Source organism: Cetorhinus maximus, chromosome 7 (genome assembly GCF_964194155.1).
Source record: "Cetorhinus maximus chromosome 7, sCetMax3.hap1.1, whole genome shotgun sequence".
Taxonomy (NCBI): Eukaryota; Metazoa; Chordata; class Chondrichthyes; order Lamniformes; family Cetorhinidae; genus Cetorhinus; species Cetorhinus maximus.
Genome location: NC_135885.1, coordinates 90,435,175 through 90,453,317, shown reverse-complemented (window position 1 = coordinate 90,453,317; position 18,143 = coordinate 90,435,175). Strand labels below are relative to the sequence as shown.

The window sequence follows — 18,143 nt, the reverse complement described above, 5'->3', positions numbered from 1 at the left end:
TATAATATATCTATTATATTAATTTCAATACATGGGATACCTGTTGATTGAAAACTCTGTAAGATTGAGCATTCATTTATATAATTCTTTTCATGACCTCTGAACAGTAATTTTGTTTTTCATACTAATCTCCCTGGATTGTCTATAGATTTCCTCTTTTTTACCATGATTGTGTGTTTAGTACTGTTCTAATGTGGCAAAATGTAGCTGCCAATTTACACGTAGTAAAATCCACAAATGATAATGAGATGTGACCAAATAATCTGTTTTAGTGGTTGAGGAATAAATGTTAGCCAGGGCACAGGGAAAACTTCCCTGTTCTTTTTCAAATAGTGCTTTGTGTTCTTCCACACACATCTGAAAGTTTTGCATCTAATTTGAAAGGCATTGCAGCCTAAATTATGTGCTCAAGTCTCTGGAGTGGGGCTTGAACCAACAATCTTCTAACCTAGAAATGAGAATGCTGCCACTGTATCATAACTGACACATTGCACCTGCAAGTGTATGCTTGTCCTGTAGGTGGCCCACAGTATGACAATCAGTGGCTGCTATTTATATAGGAAGTGTATATCACTATAATTTTGAATATGGATCGCTTTGTGATTTTTTTTTTAATCTATCTTTTTCTTCTGCAATTTCTACATCCAAAGTAAGGGTTTAAGTGAAGGTACATATTTCACAATAACATGATTATATTCATGACCCTTCGGCAGAACCCTTCGGTCATGAAGACTCGAAACATTAACTGTTTTCTTCTCCACCGATGCTGCCAGACCTACTGAGTTTTTCCAAGTAATTCTGTTTTTGTTTTGGATTTCCAGCATCCGCAGTAGCTTTTAGCTTTTTGTTTTCATCCACTAATTGTCTCTTAAAGTCATGAGCTTCTCCCGATAGATTTTTTTTACCTAGAATTGCGGCTCTGTGAACTGACATCAGATTTTGCTGTCTGAGCATGTGCAGTGTGCCCATTTCCTGCGGCATTCTGTGTGTTTTTTCAAGTTTTACTACTATTGTTTTTAAAACAAAGGACAAATTTCAAAAACTTTATTGCGGTAGGAATTATATTGAGTGTTTTTAGTAGATGATGTGTTTGTTTGTGAGGAATGATGAATATACAATAGTGTTTTGATTACGCATGTTTAAATGTAAAATGTTTGTAACATAGATTTTAGAAAGTATATTAAGGGGAGAGAGAAAGAAACTGGGATCAAAGAAAGAGTTGAAAGAATGTTTTTATGTTAATGTTCAGTTTTTAACTAATCGCCTCAGCTCTGCCTTGTTAACAAATGGTAATTGCTAATTATTAGTTACACCATTTTGTGTATTTGTCAGATGCATAAACCCATACAAACTGAGATGGGCAAGAGACTTCATATTAGTTGAATTTTCAAAGATGCATCAGTAGCATTTTGAAGCAAACTAATCATCTCAGCTCTTTATTGTTACCAGTTAGAAAAGCTAAATGTAATTTGCTTACATTTATGAGACGGTGTGAAAGGGGTGGATTTTATGGAGCCCACAAGAGCGGGAAACGTGGCATCTGTAGTGACTGAATTACTCAGGATGCAAAATTTTGTTTTCCTGACAGTGGGTTGAGATGTGGAGATAAAGATAACAGTGTGTTCGTGGCCTGTCTAGCCTCACGCCAGCCTTTGATGGATTCATACTTGTAATACATGTGCATGCCATGAATACTCATTAGCGTCAAACCTTTTTTTAATAAAGTCTTACCTTCAAGATAAAGTCAGTGGCACATGCAAATCTTATTGAGCGCAGTTCATGTTTGTTTAAAGGTGGCATACACCAGTCGGCTTTGTGAAGTTGTGTCTGAGGTCAGCAGTTTTCCTTGTTGAACTCTATGGCACGAGGGAGGAGACCAGGAGAATGGCAACTTGCAAGGAGGCTTGGGTCCCACAAGGGTGAGTCAGTGGTGAGCAAGATGGGTGTTGAGTGGGGTCATGGGCATAGAGGAATAGAAGTGGGATCCAAGGTCCGACAGAGGGTGGGGTCGGGACATGGAGTAGTGGAAGAGCGATCCAAGGGAGAACAGAGGATGGGGGTGGGGGCATGGAGGAGTGATATGGGAAGGGCCTGACTTCCTGGATGTGGTGGGAACAGTCAGTCAAGTTAAGAAAATGAGGAGCCTAAAGGGCGTTGTCTTCACTTCCAAATGTGGATCCATCTTGGGGTGTTGGCTGACAGAGTCCTTAGAGGGCTTTGAATTCACCTACAACATTTCATTATCCCTGATGAGAGTGGTCTCGAACAGTGTCCTTTGTAATGCATAGAAGGGAGGGCCAGCTGAGCCTGCAAGTTACGCCATGTCTCACAGAGTGGTGAGTACAACATTGGGCACTAACATGAACATTCAATAAAGAGTGAGCAAGAAAACACAATGGGCAGAATCATTCCAGATTTGCACGAAGTGCAGTACTGGGCAGGAAAAGAGATGCTTTACTTGCTGGTTGCAATGGTGGCTTTTTGCGCTATATTATCCCATTCCCAGCACATCCCTCCTCATGAATTATACATTCACGGGGAACACCGGATCGCTGGCAGGAAGGCTTGGATTTACCCAGCATGCTGTGGCCTCAGCGCTTCCCCGTTCCGGTGCCATATTTAAAGCGCATTAGAGTGCATGCCTATTTCATGTCTTCAGACCAGCTCCAGGCAACAGATGGGTCTGAAAGCAAAGAAGACAGCAGCCCCCGAATTTAGTGACACCTCTCCGGGGCATCTGCTGGACGCAGTGGAAGACCACCACATTGCCCTCTACCGACGCTCTGGCCGCAAGAGGCCCACTAGAGTCACCAATCAGGCCTGGGTGGCGGTGGCAGTGGCGGTCAGCGCCACCGGACCACCGAGGAGGTCACCCATCCAGTGCAGGAAGAGGATGAATGCTCTCATCCATTCCCCCAGGGTAAGTCAACCATCTCATCACTCTCAACTCACATGCTCACAAAAACCCATCACACATGCACAGGGATCTCACACCTCAAGGGACAACACCACTGACCCTCACAGTTACCCTCATATCTCCATCAGGCTCATATCCTCTGGAGCTCGTGTCCTCATCCCGGCCGTGGCTCTTCTCATCTCACAAAGATTCCATGCAGTGCCATGTGTCCTGCTCACACTCTCTCCATCTGTTTTCATGCAAGAGAAACTGGCTCATAACAGCAGGCTGAGGCCCCAGACTGGGGCTGGAGTGGCCCACATTAGACCCCTCACTCACTTTGAGGAGTGTGCCATTGTGCTGACTGGTGAGGACATGGACCGTGCTTGTGGCAATGGTGAGGTCAGCGGCGAACACCCACATGAGGATCCTGCACCCCATCATCCCTCTCTCAAAGCACCTGTGAGTCTCAACACAAATGTGAGTGCTCTCTCTCCTGCTTTTGACTCTGCTGACATGTGCTAATTATCTCTACTTTGGTTCACAGGCTGTTCTGCTAAGCAATCGACACCCTCAGCCAGCCAGTCCCTCAGCTCCATCCAGGTCTTCGCATCCAACCATGAGGACACCTCCTCCATTGAAGAGCTGGAAATAAGCAGCCTGGAAGATCTGTCACAGCGTTTACCCACATCCTCCATCAGCGCAGAGACATACACCCTGATGGGGCCTAGATCTAGGGCAGGCTCAGGCTCACAATCTGGTGGTCATCACATGGACAAGGAAAGGCACTGGCATAGTGGTATTGTCACTGGGCTAGTAATGCAGAGACCCAGGGTAATGCTCTGGGGACTGGGGTTCGAATGCCGCCAAGGCAGATGGCGGAATTTGAATCTATATCATTAAAAGTCTAATGATGACCATGAAACCGTTGTCGATTGTTATAAAAACTAATTGTTGGTTCACTAATGTCCTTTAGGGAAGGAAATCTGTCGTCTACATGTGACTCCAGACCTTAAATGCCCTCTGAAATGGCCTAGCAAGCCACTCAGCTGTATCAAACCGCTATAAAGTCACAAAAAGAGGAATGAAACCAGAGGGGCCACCCAGCATTGACCTAGGCACCAGAAATGACAACGGCAGTCTCAGCCCTGCCAACCCTCCTTACTAACATTTGGTGGTTAGTGCCAAAATTGAGAGAGCTGTCTCACCAACTAGTCAAGCAACAGCCTGACAGAGTCATCCTTACGGAATCATACCTTATAGATAACGTCCCAGACACCACTAACACCATCCCTGGGTGTGCCCCGTCCCACCAGCAGGACAGACCCAGAAGAGGTGGCGGCACAGTGGTATACAGTTGGGAGGGAGTTGCCCTCAACATCAACTCTGGACCCCATGAAGTCTCATGGCATTGGGTCAAATATGGGCAAGGAAACCTCCTGATGATTATCACGTACCGCCCTCCCTCAACTGATGAATCAGTGCTCCTCCACTTGGAGTAAGCATTGAGGGTGGCAAGGGTGCAGAATGTATTCTGGATGGGGGACTTCAATGTCCATCACCAAGAGTGGTTGGTAGCACCATGACTGACCGAGCTGGCTGAGTTCTAAATGCAGGTCTGCGGCAGGTGGTGAGGGAGCCAACAAGAGGGAAAAACATACTTGACATCATCCTCACCAACCTGCCTGCCGCAGATGCATCTGCCCATGACAGTATCGATAGGAGTGACCACCACACCGTGTTGTGGAGACGAAGTCTCGCCTTCACATTCAGGATACCCTCCATCGTGTTGTGTAGCACTACCACTGTGCTAAATGGGACAGATTTCGAACATATCTAGCAATTCAAAACTAGGCATCCATGAGGTGCTGTGGCCATCATCAGCAGCAGAATTGTACTCAAACGCAATCTGTAACCTCATTGTCTGGCATATCCCCCACACTACCATTACTATCAAGCCAGTGGATTAACCCTGGTTCAATGAAGAGTGCAAGAGGGCATGCCAAGAGCAACACCAGGCATACCTAAAAATGAGATGCCTGGTGAACCTATAACACAGGGCTACTTGCGTGCCAAACAGCATAAGCAGCATGTGATAGACAGAGCTAAGCGATCCCACAACCAACGGATCAGATCTAAGCTCTGCAGTCCTGCCACATCCAGTCGTGAACAGTGGTGGACAATTAAACAACTCACTGGAGGAGAAGGCTCCACAAATATCCCTATCCTCAATGATGGAGGAGCCTAGAGAAAGATAAGGCTGAAGCATTTGCTACAACCTTCAGCTAGAAGTGCCAAGTGGATGACCCATCTCAGCCTCTTCCGGAGGTCCCCAACGTCACCGATGCCAGTCTTCAGCCAATTTGATTTACTCCACGTGATATCAAGAAACAGCTGAAGGCACTGGATAGTGCAAAGGCTATGGGCCCTGGCAATATTCTGGCAATAGTACTGAAGACTTGTGCTCCAGAACTTGCTGAGCCCATAGCCAAGCTGTTCTAGTACAGCTACAACACTGGCATCTACCCGGCTATGTGGAAAATTGCCTAGGTATGTCTTTGGTACACAAAAAGCAGGACAAACCCAATCCAGCCAATCACCGCCCCATCAGTCAACTCACAATCATCAGTAAAGTAATGGAAGGGGTCATCAACAGTGCTATCAAGCGGCACTTGCTTAGCAATAACTTGCTCACTGATGCCCAGTTAGGGTTCTGCCAGAGCCACTCAGTTCCTGACCTCATTATAGCCTTGGTTCAAACACGGACAAAAGAGCTGAACTCCCAAGGTGAGGTGAGAGTGAATGCCCTTGACATTAAGACAGCATTTGACCGTGTGTGGCATCAAGGAGCCCTAACAAAACTAGAGTCAATGGGAATCGGGGAAAACTCTCTGCTGGTTGGAGTCATACCTAGCACAAAGGAAAATGGTTGTGGTTGTTGGAGGTCAGTCATCTCAGCTCCAGGACATCACTGCAGGAGTTCCTCAGGGTAGTGTCCTCGGCCCAACCGTCTTCAGCTGTTTCATCAATGACCATCCTCCTATCATAAGGTCAGAAGTGGGGATATTCACGGATGATTCCATAATGTTCTGCACCATTCGCGACTCCTCAGATACTGAAGCAGTCCATCTCCAAATACAAGACCCTGACAATATCCAGGCTTGGGCTGACGAATGGCAAGTAACACTCACGCCACACAAATGCCAGGCAATGACCATCTGCAATAAGAGAGAATCTAACCATTGCCCCTTGATATTTAATGGCTGAATCCCCCACTATCAACATCCTGGGGGTTACCATTGACCAGAAACGGAACTGAACTAACCATAAAAATGCTGTGGCTACAAGGGCAGGTCAGAGGCTAGAAACCGTGTGATGAGTAACTCACCTCCTGACTTGCCGAAGCCTGTCCACCATCCACAAAGCACAAGTCAGGAGTGTGATGGAATACTCCCCACTTGCCTGGATGAGTGCAGCTCCCACAACACTCAAAGCTTGACAATGTCCAAGACAAAGCAGCCCGCTTGATTGGCACCACATCCACAAACTTGCACTCCCTTCAAAATCAGCTATCAGTAGCAGCAGTGAGTACCATCTACAAAATGCACTGCAGGAATTCACCAAGGCTCCTTTGACAGCATCTTTCAAACCCACAACCACGACCATCTAGAAGGATAAGGGCAGCAGATGGATGGGAACGCCACCACCTGGAAGATCCCCTTCAAGTCACTCACCATCCTGACTTGGAAATATATCGCCATTCCTTAACTGTCTCTGGGTCAAAATCCTGGGACTCCCTTACTAACAGCACTGTGGGTGTGCCTACATCACATGGACTGCAGCGGTTCAAAAAGGCAGCTCACCACCATCTTCTCAAGGGCAACTAGGGATGGACAGCAAATACTGGCCCGACCAGCGAAGCCCACATCCCGCGAATGAATTTTTAAAAAGTATCCGCAGCAGGAGGAGGCAGGTTCAGCTGAGCTCCCCGGCACTCAGAAGACTGCTGGGGAAGAGGCATCTGTGAGATCCGAGTCAGATTATGAGTCTCTGGATTCAGCCTCTCAGCTCATTGTAGAGAGTCAGCAGAAGGTGGGGAACATCAGCAGAGCTGTTGGAAGCCTTCACCAGAGTGGCACTTGAATCAGAGAAGTGCGTTTGCCTGCTCTCTGATGAAGTAGTGTCCACATTTGTACGCATGGAGGTCTGGGAAAGATGGTGGAAGCCATGGAGACCCTGGTCCAGCAGAACGTGGAGATGCGCTCAGACCTGTACTCCATTGCGGTAGCTATGGGTGAGTTCCTGCAGTGGCAGTGTGAGAGGGAAACGGGGCACCTCGACATCCCTCCAGCTGCTCCTTCCCCTCAAGGAATCTGGTCGGGTCTCCCGGGCACCCGAAGGAAGGAGGAGAGGCAGCTGGACACCCCTGGGTCATCCACTCAGGAATCTGAGTCCGTCCTCTCCCTCCGAACCCCTTTTGCCTGTAACCCCCTCAACCTCATCCTCTGTCACTGCAGAGGGAGCAGCTGGCCCACAGGAGGACAACCAAAGCAAGCTGGGGCCTCAAGGCCTCAGCTCTCCAGAGGATGCACGCCAAAGTCATCAGAGGCAAAAAGGGCCAGCCATTGCACAGGTTGTCTCCACCCCTCCTGCAGATGTCAGGGCAGCACCTAGAAGAAGTGGTAGGCCTAAAAAAATTAAGAATTTCTGACCACAAATGGTTGCAGGGGTGAACACATTTTATCACTTAATAATCTGAAAATATATTCACTTTCACTAAATAATGTGTAATGGTGTCTTTCACTTACAGGCTCCGCGAGTCCTCCCCCACATCCCCCCCGCCGCCCACTAGCAGTTCAGCTGCACGCAGCCATATCACGAGTGATTCTGGAGGGAGAGTGTATGTGTGGCAGGGCCTTTCGGAGCCTTGTGCAAGCACTCTCCCACACACTCGGAGCCTTCCCCCATCACACTCATCTCAATGTCCTGAGCATTTCCAATGCTGCCTGCTGGGGTTCTCTTTCAGTTGTTAATCTGAGCTGACCTGCCTCTCTGCCCACCCACTGATCACACTCCCATGCAGCACCTGTGCCCAACCAGCACGAGGCTCCGCTCACTTTCAATTTGAGAAAAATGGCTGTCGTCATGTTTCTGCTCAGCTCCCCTGTCCTTTCCCTTCCCCAACACACCCATGTTCGTTCCCTCATCACTGTTGATCCCTCTGGCATCAACTTCCACCTCCCCACCATCACCTACCAACCAGAACCCTTTTCTTTCCAGGATGTCCAGGTGAATCTGCACATTCCCTATCTTCCTGAGAATCCCACCCCCATCCACGTTGACCTCCCTGACGACCTCCTTCCCACCCCCAGGGTCCGTGTCTGTCTCCGAGTCCCCACTAACCACCCTCACCGTCCCTTCTACCACTACATTGCACCTTGCCCTCCCACCCTTCCGGCTCGCTCTTTCTCCTCCAACACTCACCCTTACCATGCCCATCCTCAGTTCGCTACCCAGGAAGCAGTCATTGACTCCACAGATGTTCCCTTGCACGTTCACCTCGACATCCCCCCCACCCCCCCCCCCCCCCCCCCCTTGCTTCCCCCCTCCACCCGTGCTCCCCCCTCCACCCGTGCTCCTTCCTCTCCCGCCCCGAGCTCCTTCCCCTCCCCCAAATTCCTCCCTCCCACGAACTCCTTCCTTCCCCCCAAAGCCCTTGCCTTACACGTTGCTGTCCACTTGCCTCATTCTCTCTCATTACTCCATCCTCCCCCTTCCCAACTTCACACCCCCCTTACCTCACTTACCCCTCCCCCGCACAGCACACCTCCCACTCACAGCTAGACCTTACTCCCCCCCCCCCCAAACAAGGCCCTAAAGATAAGCCCCAACTTCAGCATGTCACATTGTCCAGGCGTGCTCTGGGCCACCGTGTTTTGCTGCCAGCATAATGGTAAATCTCGCGTGGGAGAACAATTCCGGTTGGACCTTAGTTTGCATCCCATCAGCGGGATGCAAAGTGGGCTCCTGCGGTCTCCAGCGGGATTGGCGTGGACACCATCGGATGATCCCGTTGTGCTTTCATGCCGGATGATTTTTGGCCTTCTCGCCATCTTGTCCTTTCCCCCGCCATGACGCCAACGCCCACAGGGCTGGAAAATTCCGGCCAATGTTGGTTCTTCCACAACACCCGGTAACCATCACTGCGTGCCAACCATGAGATGTGCCAGAGCAGTTAGCTCTTTGACTAAGCTAGTCTCAGCAAATGATGGTGATGCACACATGAGTAAAGTGAAACCAATGTAATGTGAATTATTTATAAGTGAAACTTAAATTTGAAAAAGCAGCCGTGCCACCGTCCAACATTCATGGCAATGGAGTTGGACGGGAAACTTGTTTGAACAGGAGGCTCTTTTATAGCCCACGAATAGTTGCAGCATTGTTAGTTGAGGGTGGGTTTCACCAATGAAGGCACCCATAGCTGCGGAATCACATCTGTCTCCCTTGCATGCTGCTGGCACTTTAAATTTTAATTGTAATAGCGTGGGAAACGGCAAAAATCAAGAGTGCGGAAGTGGTGCATACTTCCAGATCCGCTGTTGTGGAAACTGACAAAATTCCACCCAGAGATTCTAATTTGTAATGCCCAAGACAGAGAAGCAGAGAGAGAGAAACAAATAAATAAATAGAAAGGTGGTTATTCAGCTTGTCCTTCGTTCTAATTTTGATTTTTTTTTAGGCAAGTTAAATGTTAAAGTGGGGAGAGGAGAGGAGGCAAACTAATTGAGGGTTGAGTGAATAGATCTGTGGTGGGAAGGTGAAGATGCATGGAATATGATGGAAGAAAATAGGAAGGGGAGCCACTTAGGTTCTCTCATCATTCTCAACCCAGATGCGCTCTACAGTCTTTGATGGCTTCTTTCACTGCCTCACTGTATTGTTCCTTTTGGGTGGTAAGTGGTAAGAGAAAAAAACAGAAAAAAGTGCAAGAGGCTAGAGATACAAGAGAAAAATGTTAATAGTAGCAAAGCAAAAGAGAAACAGATACAGCAGCATGAATTACATAAATCAGAGACAAGTAAAAGTGTGATGGTATTCTCGAACTTGCCATGGGTAATCCATTGGAGATCAAATAATTATATATATTAAATGTTAATTTTGCCTGCAAATTTCACTGGAAATATAAGTTCCTGTTGTTTCTCTAGATGCTTCTGTGAGAAATATTTTCAGTGTTAACTGTCACTCTGTATGAAACACAGCTGCTGTTTTATGGTGAGAGCGCATTATGCTTGTGGTTGCGCAATTTTGGGTAATGTCACTGCAATTGTTAAAAATGTTATTCAGTGACAATTTTTGTTCAATATCAGAAATTTCTACTGTTAAACAAAATTTTAAAATTCAGAAATTGTATATTTCACTACCATTTATTCTTGGAAATATTAAAAGTAAGAAAGATAATTCACTTAAAATTTTTACTTCTAAGCCTCATCCTCTCCCAAAAGCCTGGTCTCGGATTTGACATTATTGCCCAGAGCTGGTACTCTGTTGATTGGATTGTGCTCTCTGAACATGTTCAAAGGGCCTGATATCCCAGGATACTTTAATACTTTTCAATCAGCTGTATTGATGGATTTTCTTTTAGGTTCTAGCACTTTCTATTCAGTGCCTTTTCTTCATATCATTTTGAAAAACCAAAAAACAAATTTCAAACTTTACATATCCTCTCTATCAAAATCTTTCATAATTTTAAAGACCTCTTCATCACCCTTTAGTTGCCTTTTTCAAGAGAAAAAAGACCAAGCCTGTTGGATTCTTTCCTGATATGTATATCCATGCATTTCTGCTACCATCCTTGTAAAGCTTCTCTGTACCCTCTCCAGTTCCTCTATCTTTTTTATAATATGGCAACCAGATCTCCAAGTGTAATCGAAGCAAGGCTCAATACAGGTTTAGCATAACTTCCCTACTTTTCAATTCTAGCCCTTTAGAAGTAAAGCCTAGTCCTTGGTTTGCTTTTTTTAAGGCCTTGCTAACATGTGGTGCAACTTTTAGTGATTGATGCATTTGTACTTGGAGATCCCTTTGTTCCTCTACCCACCTAGACATGCATCTTCCAAGTAATAAATGACCTCCCTATTCTTCATACCAAAATGTACTACCTTACATTTATCTATGTTGAACTTCATTTGTTAATTATTTGCCCATTCTGCAAGTCTATTAATGCCCTCTGGTAATTTGGTGCAGTCATCCTCAGTATTGACTATTTCCCCACCCCCCCACCCCCTTCAATTTGGTGTCCTCTGCAAATTTAGAAATAGTGTTTTATGCAAATTGTAACCAGCGATGGCTCCAGCACTTATTCATTAGCCTATTATGGGGGATCTTATTGAAGACCTTTTGATAATCCAGATAAATTACATCTACTGCATTACCATTGTCTACTCTCAATTACCTTCTCAAAAATTTTATAAGGTGGATCAAACATTATTTTCCCTTTTGAAATCCTTGCTGACTATTTATTGTTACATCTTGCCTATTCTCTCCTTTAGTAGAGATTATTTTTCCTACCGCTGATGTTAAGCTGACTGGTCTATAATTCCCTGGGTATGTTCTGCCCCCCCTTAAATTACATTAGCTAACCACCAGTCTTCTGGCATTATACCTTTTGTAACAAATTATTAAATATGTGTAATAATGCTTCTGCCATCTCTTGTCTAGATTCTTTTGAAATACATAAATGCAATCCATCTAGATCAGAGGCTTTATCCTTTTTGAATTTGATTAGTTTACTTAACATCCCTTTTTTATTTTAAAATGCACTTATTTCACTGTTCATCTCATCATTCAATGTCGTATCTATCTGTCTATCTCGCTGGTAAATACTGAAGCAAAATAATTATTTAATATTTCTACGATCCCTGTTGATACCTGTGGCATTATTCTGTCTATCCCTTAATGGTCCTATTCCCATCACAGCCTTCCTTTTTTATTGATCTGCCTGTAAAATCTTCTTTTATGTTCATAGTTTAATTATTCCTCTTTGCCCTCTTAATTGATTTTTGACTCCTCTCCTAATCTCTTCATATTCTGTTTTAACATGCCCTCCTCTGCTGTCAATGCACCTAATGCACGCCTTTTTCCAAACCCTCAATTGTTCCCTTATGCCTTTATTCATCCATAGAGTCTCACTAGTGTTCACTTTGCTCTTTTTAGTGAAGTATATTTTTCCTACACTGTGTACACCATTTTTAAATGTTTTATGTTCTTCTACATTGTTGTTTGCCAATGTTGTTACCTGTTTTTTCCCCAAGTTCTATTATCACCTCCTCAAAATCAACTTTCCTCCAATCTAGTAACTTGGTTTTCTTCATACTTATGCCCTTCTCTATTATTATCTTAAAACGTATTATGTTATGGTCATTGTTGCCTAGATGTTCTCCAACTTTTAATTGTCTTATCTGCTCTGCTTTATAACCCATTTGCTAGATCCAATAGTGAATCCTCCCTTGTTAGGCTTTTTACATATTGGGTTAGAATAGAGTCCTGTATACATTGTAGGAACTCTGTTCCCTTATCCCCTTTACCTATCTCTTCTCTCTAATTAATATCAGGGTAGTTGAAATCCCCCATGATTATTATTCCATACCTTTTACTCAATTCTCTAATTTGTCTGTATATTTATTTCCCCACCTCCCTCCCACTATTAGGTGGTCTGTAGACTGCACCTATTAGTGAGTTTTATCCTTTCTTATACTTTATCTTCATATTGATTCTATTTTTTTGTCTTGCTGATAGCTGTGTCCATTTTTTCTACTTCCATTATGTTATCCATCACAGCTACTCTACCCCCCCCTTTTATCTTGCTTTCTTTGCTAAATATGCTATATCTAATAATGTTTAGTTCCCAGTCTTGATTTTTCTGTAGCCATCTACAAACGTCAACTTATCTTACTTTTATTTCACGGACTGTTAGAAAATATCAGTGCTAATTTTTGGCTATACATATGGCAGTGCTTCCCAACTTTTTCCCATAGGGACCCCATTTACTGCTTGAAAACTGGTCCGACCCCTGAGTGAGAGCAGCGGGTGGGGTATTTGATGGGTGGGGCCAAATGGTTTTGTCCACAACCATTTTGAAGACTGATGGGGCCTTGAAGCTAAGAATTGTGCATATGCATGTAATGGAGCCTTGACACTGATCACAGGACTGTCCTGCTATTCACCACTGTGTCTGTTCAGTGTACCTCCTCCATTATGAGCTCATCCAAGGAAGTCCCTAATTAAGCAGTCAGAGTGCTAAACAGACAGTTAGGGCACTGAAAAACAACCAATCAGGGCAGTGAAAAGCTGTCCCATTTATGAACCATTTGGGAGAAAAATCACATAATGGCCAGAGCCTCTGCTCATTGCCTCCTCAGAGCACATGATTCCAAATTATCGGCCTGGGGTTGTGAAGAACCTTAGTTTATGGGTTGTGGAGAGAAGGATGGGTCAGAGATGGTGGGGCCGGGGGTGGGTGGGGGCGGTGGTGGTGGTGGTGGTGGTGGTGGGGGGTGGGGGGGGGTCACTGAGAAAGAGAATGCGAGCAAAATTTTGAAAATTTAATGTTACTTCAATTTTCAAAAGTAAGAAAGAGTTAAATTGTGAGGTTAGCTGATCATTTGTATTTTATTAACATTAGTAGTCAATTGTATTCCCTTGTACCTGTGAGACAAATTCTAACTTCTAATACATAAGAAAGGGAACAAATGGACAATGGATGCAATGCAGAAAGACACAAATTATATGTCATTCTATGTCAGTGGTAGCCTTCTAACCTCTGAATTAAAAGGTGGGATTCAAGTCCATACCAAAAACCTGAGCACATCAGTGCATACTGAAAGCGTGCTTCATTGGATTGAATCTTCCAGTCAGTGGCAGTGCTGTACATGTTGCTGCTGCTGGCAAAGATTTTCCTGACTGTACTGTGCATTTCTTCTGGGGTCATCCGATCCCGCCTGTCAGTGAAATGCGCAGTGCAGCTTGTCACAGAGAGCTCCATTGGAGCAGAGTGGAGTCGAAGGAAGAGAGCACATGCCACCTTTTTATGGGGTTAGCTGTCGTATTTAGGGAAGTTTGAAGCTCCAGTTGTTGTCCGAGAGTTAATGAATGGGTGAGTGGGTAGGTGGTTGATTGGGTGAATGGGTAGATGATTGGGTGGGTAAATGGGTGAAGTGGGTGGGTGCATAAGATGGATAGGTGGGTGAGGTAAGTAGGTCAGTGAGTGGGTAGTCAGAGTTGGTCGGGGGCTTAGTCGGGTCTGGTCAGGGGGAATCGGGTGTTTGGGGGGGGTGTGTAGTCTGGTTGGGGGGGTGTGTAGTCTGGGTGGGGGGTGGTTAGTCGGGTGGTTGGGGACGTGGTTGGGCCTGGTTGTTGGGGTGGGGAATTGCGTCGGGGAAAGTCTGGTCTGGCCGGTGGGGGTAGTTGGGTCAGGGGAGTAGACAAGTAGTCTGGGGGGTGGTTGGGTGGTAGTTGGGTTGAGTGGGGGATAATCAGATGGTCGGGGGTAGTTGGGGGGGAGTTGGAGGCTGGTCAAGTGTGTAGTGGGTTGGTTGGGAGTGATTGGGGCACGTGGGTCGGTTGTGGAGTTACCCAGGTGTTAGACCAGGTTTTAAACTGTCTAACATTTCCTCGGTACCTTTCAAAGTAAGTTGCATCGAGTTGTCCCATGTCTCTCACTCTACCTCAGAGTTGGAGACTTTCACGCAGGCCCTGGGCAACAGTTTAAACTTCCTGGCCAATTCCACGCAGGTCCACATGTCAGGATTTTTACAGGGTCATGAAGTGCATCTTCCATCAATTTGGAGACTGGAATTTTTGGGCCATTGTAGGAGATGTTAAGTGGAGGACCTGTTTGCCCTATCAGATGGACATAAAAGATTTCATCTTATATGCTGCCATTTATCCCTCAACTAAAAACAGATTGTCTCATTATCTCATTGCTGAGATTTAGCTCTGTGCAAATTGACTGCCATGTTTCTTGACATTACAGTTATAATTACACTTCAAAACTACCTCATCAGCTTTGAAGCACCTTTGGGTGAAAGGTGCAATTAAAGAGAAAGACAGACGAGCAGATTTTTTTCCTCATTCTAATTGCATATGCCCCATTTTCAGTATCAATAACAGTGAAACTGACATCATCCACCCTTGTTTGTCCACTGAAGCTGGCAGCAGCTCTGAGAGTCTGCTTGTTTGAGGAATAACTTGGAAATGCAGAAGTTGCTGTCAGTTATTCTATGCTCCTCCATTTGGTGTTCTGCTGAGGTCTTCCCAGAGTGCAATCCCTAAGCAGTCAATGAATTGACAAAAACTTTCACTTTTACGTGGTTAGTCTTGCTGTAAAAACCCTTAAAGGTTATACCTTTTTGAATGAGGTACAACTGGCATATTAAGTTCATAATTATAGCTTAACTTACAGCTCACTGGACCTAAAAAGCTAATTTTTATATTTATGGAGTGTCAGATTTCTCCAATATGATACATTTCACATTTTAAAATATTTTTAAAGCTTACGGTATGTTAGCTTCTATCCTAATATAACCATAATCATTTAGTCTGCTATCTGAAAATTTAAATAAAGAGTGAAGGATAAACAGTGCTTTTAACTCCCTGGCTTGTGAATGAGAATACTTGAGTGTACTTAACCTGTTTGCTGACATCACTGCCGCTGGAGCCTTGGAGATCTCCTTGACTTGCTGCCAGGTTTCAGCCAATACTGGGAAGGGGAAAATCTGTGTCACAGAGATCTTTGTGGACCACGAGGTCCGTAGCAAGTGCAGTTGCTTTGCCGCTGACTGCAAAATCCAGCCCGATGTGTATCTGACAATATGGTGAGTAGCTTATAAAACTGCAAGTTCATGCTTCGTATTCTATAAATGCACAACTCTGTTTTGCTTTTAAAGATTCCTGAAAATTGGATAAATCCATCTGGAAAGTATCATGTTGGTCTCAAAAATATATATGAACTTTACCCTAAAGCACTAAAAGAAAGGATACAGGTAAGGCTGTAGTGCGTTTTGTTTAAAAAATGCTTTAACTGCTTTCACTTGTAGGAGTCATTGGTTGATAAGCCAAATATTTATTGCTTTACGCTTTCTTTGTGCCAACAGTGAAGAATATTTGAAAAGGAAGTACTGTGATTTTACTTTACAGAAAGAAAAGCGGGAAAAGCTCTGGGATCCGCTTCATCGTGTTTCTTTGGCAGAAGCTTGCAGAAAACTAGATGAGTTTGACAGCACTCGTACAAATTTGTCACAAGTTAGTATCTTGTATGAGCAGATTTATAATGTAACCTTGGCACAGATAAGTAACTGTTAAATCAGAACACTCATGGCTACTAGGGTGAAATTGGGAATTAATCATGAAATGTATATTTGACTTTACAACACTGTCTGCTCTATTAATAATGACAGTTGCAGTTCCATAGTTGCAATGTCTTCCATTCATCTTACTAACTTTTCCCTATGGGAGAGTATGTCCAGTAACTGAAGGTGCATATTTCTCCTGCTTATATTGAGTTACTTTATTGCAGTAGATTAGAGTTGAATTATTAAGAGCTGCTTGATCTTATATATGCTCTTTAAATAATAATATTTTTATTTAAAACTACCATAAATTTAAACAATGTAAAAGGCAGTTATATTTGGAGTGAAGCACCCAATAAATGTAGCCTATCAGAACCTTATTAAAAACATTTAAACGATGCAATTCACCAATGGAATTTTCGTCTTGCTGTCTAATTAGGTGTATATATCTAATTTATGTTTCATTCTGAATTCTTTGCTTTTCCTAGCCTAGCTTGATAGGTTCTCAGGAAACTGAATGTTGAGCAGACCCATCAAAATGCCATCATGACATTGCAGACAGGCAGTGCAGTACATCACTTATTCCCACATTTTGTAAAGCTACTGCATTATGCAGGTTCATTTTCCTCAACTAAAGACTCTACTTCAATGAAATTCTTGCCACAAAATGTTTGTGACAGGATCTTAATCTTTTACAAAAGTCTAATCTAATAGACTTTCATTATGAGTATTAAACATTCATCTAGTCTAGCTGTTTTGTTGTGCTTTTTAAGATTTCTCTGAAGCCATCAAAATATCAAAAGAAGCTCTCCTTTTCAAAACAAGTATACAATATCAGCCCTAGGTCACTTAGGTGATATCAAATGAAGCAACAAGAAATAAATGAGCATTAGTATACAAAAGACAAAAATTGAAACACTTGTTACAGAGAATGCACCACACCTAGGCTGTGATTGTACTGATCTATGAAATACATTGCCTACATCAAAAAAACAAATTCAGTACCTCCATGCTTTGTTCAGATGATAATAGAAACATCTATCAAGGCTTTAAGTACTATGCAAAATGTCAGCCCCAATGCCAATTAAAGGTTTTAAATATCCTAAAAGTGAAGCAGTTTGTTCAGAATCTGTGCTCATAAGTTTAAAAAAGTGTTGGTATAATTAAGTACATTTTCGTATTAATCTGTGCTAATGGAAAGCCAGTGTTAGATTGTTGAAGTTTCAACAATTTCAGTCACCACTGGGACAGACCAGTATTAAAATAGTACTGACCAGAATCAAAGTAGACATCCATCAAGAATTGATTTCACTTGATCCCTACAAGGAGGTAATTATTGGTCCAGTAAACAGAACTATTATATAAATCCTTTATCTCTAAGGCCCCTGAACTGTTTGTGAGACAGTGCTGCATATCCTTTAGACTAAAGGATATTCAAAACAAAGTATAGATTTCCTCTGAGAGATATCAGAAAATCTCCCAAAGAAACATCATAAAGTAAACTTGACATTAACTCCTAATTTTACACTTTGGAGATTAAATAGCTCACCTCTGCTTGCACCATTATGGTACCTCTGCACCAACTTCATTGGGGCCTTTCCATCTTGGATGCTAAAGTAGAACCATCCCTCCTGATCTTCAATGGACCCCTTGTGTAGAACATTAGATTTGGTTCATCTTCTGGCAATAGATGTCTGTCTGTAGGACTTTCATATTTGTTAGTTCCTTTCACCACCCCATGTAAAGTCAAAATATAATAGGGAACTGCAGTTCTTTTCAAATTCCCAGGATAACCAGCTATACTTAAGAAAGCCAAGGTTTGCAAAGCCCATGAACTTTGCAAGACATTATTTGCCAGATGCAGCGAATGCTCTAAGCCCTCAATAATGATGTTTCTGAAG

At 43.9% G+C, this 18,143-nt stretch overlaps 1 protein-coding gene across 3 annotated transcripts in view; it reads left to right on the top strand.

Moving 5' to 3' along the window:
- tpp2 (tripeptidyl peptidase 2) overlaps nucleotides 1-18,143 on the top strand; it is a 172,354-nt gene that overhangs the window by 9,924 nt on the left and 144,287 nt on the right. For 2 of the 3 annotated variants that reach the window (XM_078545859.1, XM_078545858.1), the window contains exons 3-4: nucleotides 15,841-15,936; nucleotides 16,091-16,195. In XM_078545859.1, the coding sequence (XP_078401985.1) occupies nucleotides 15,841-15,936; nucleotides 16,091-16,195 (201 nt within the window). Of the gene's footprint in view, nucleotides 1-15,840; nucleotides 15,937-16,047; nucleotides 16,196-18,143 lie in introns of all 3 variants that reach the window. The other variant, XM_078545860.1, reaches the window with a different exon arrangement.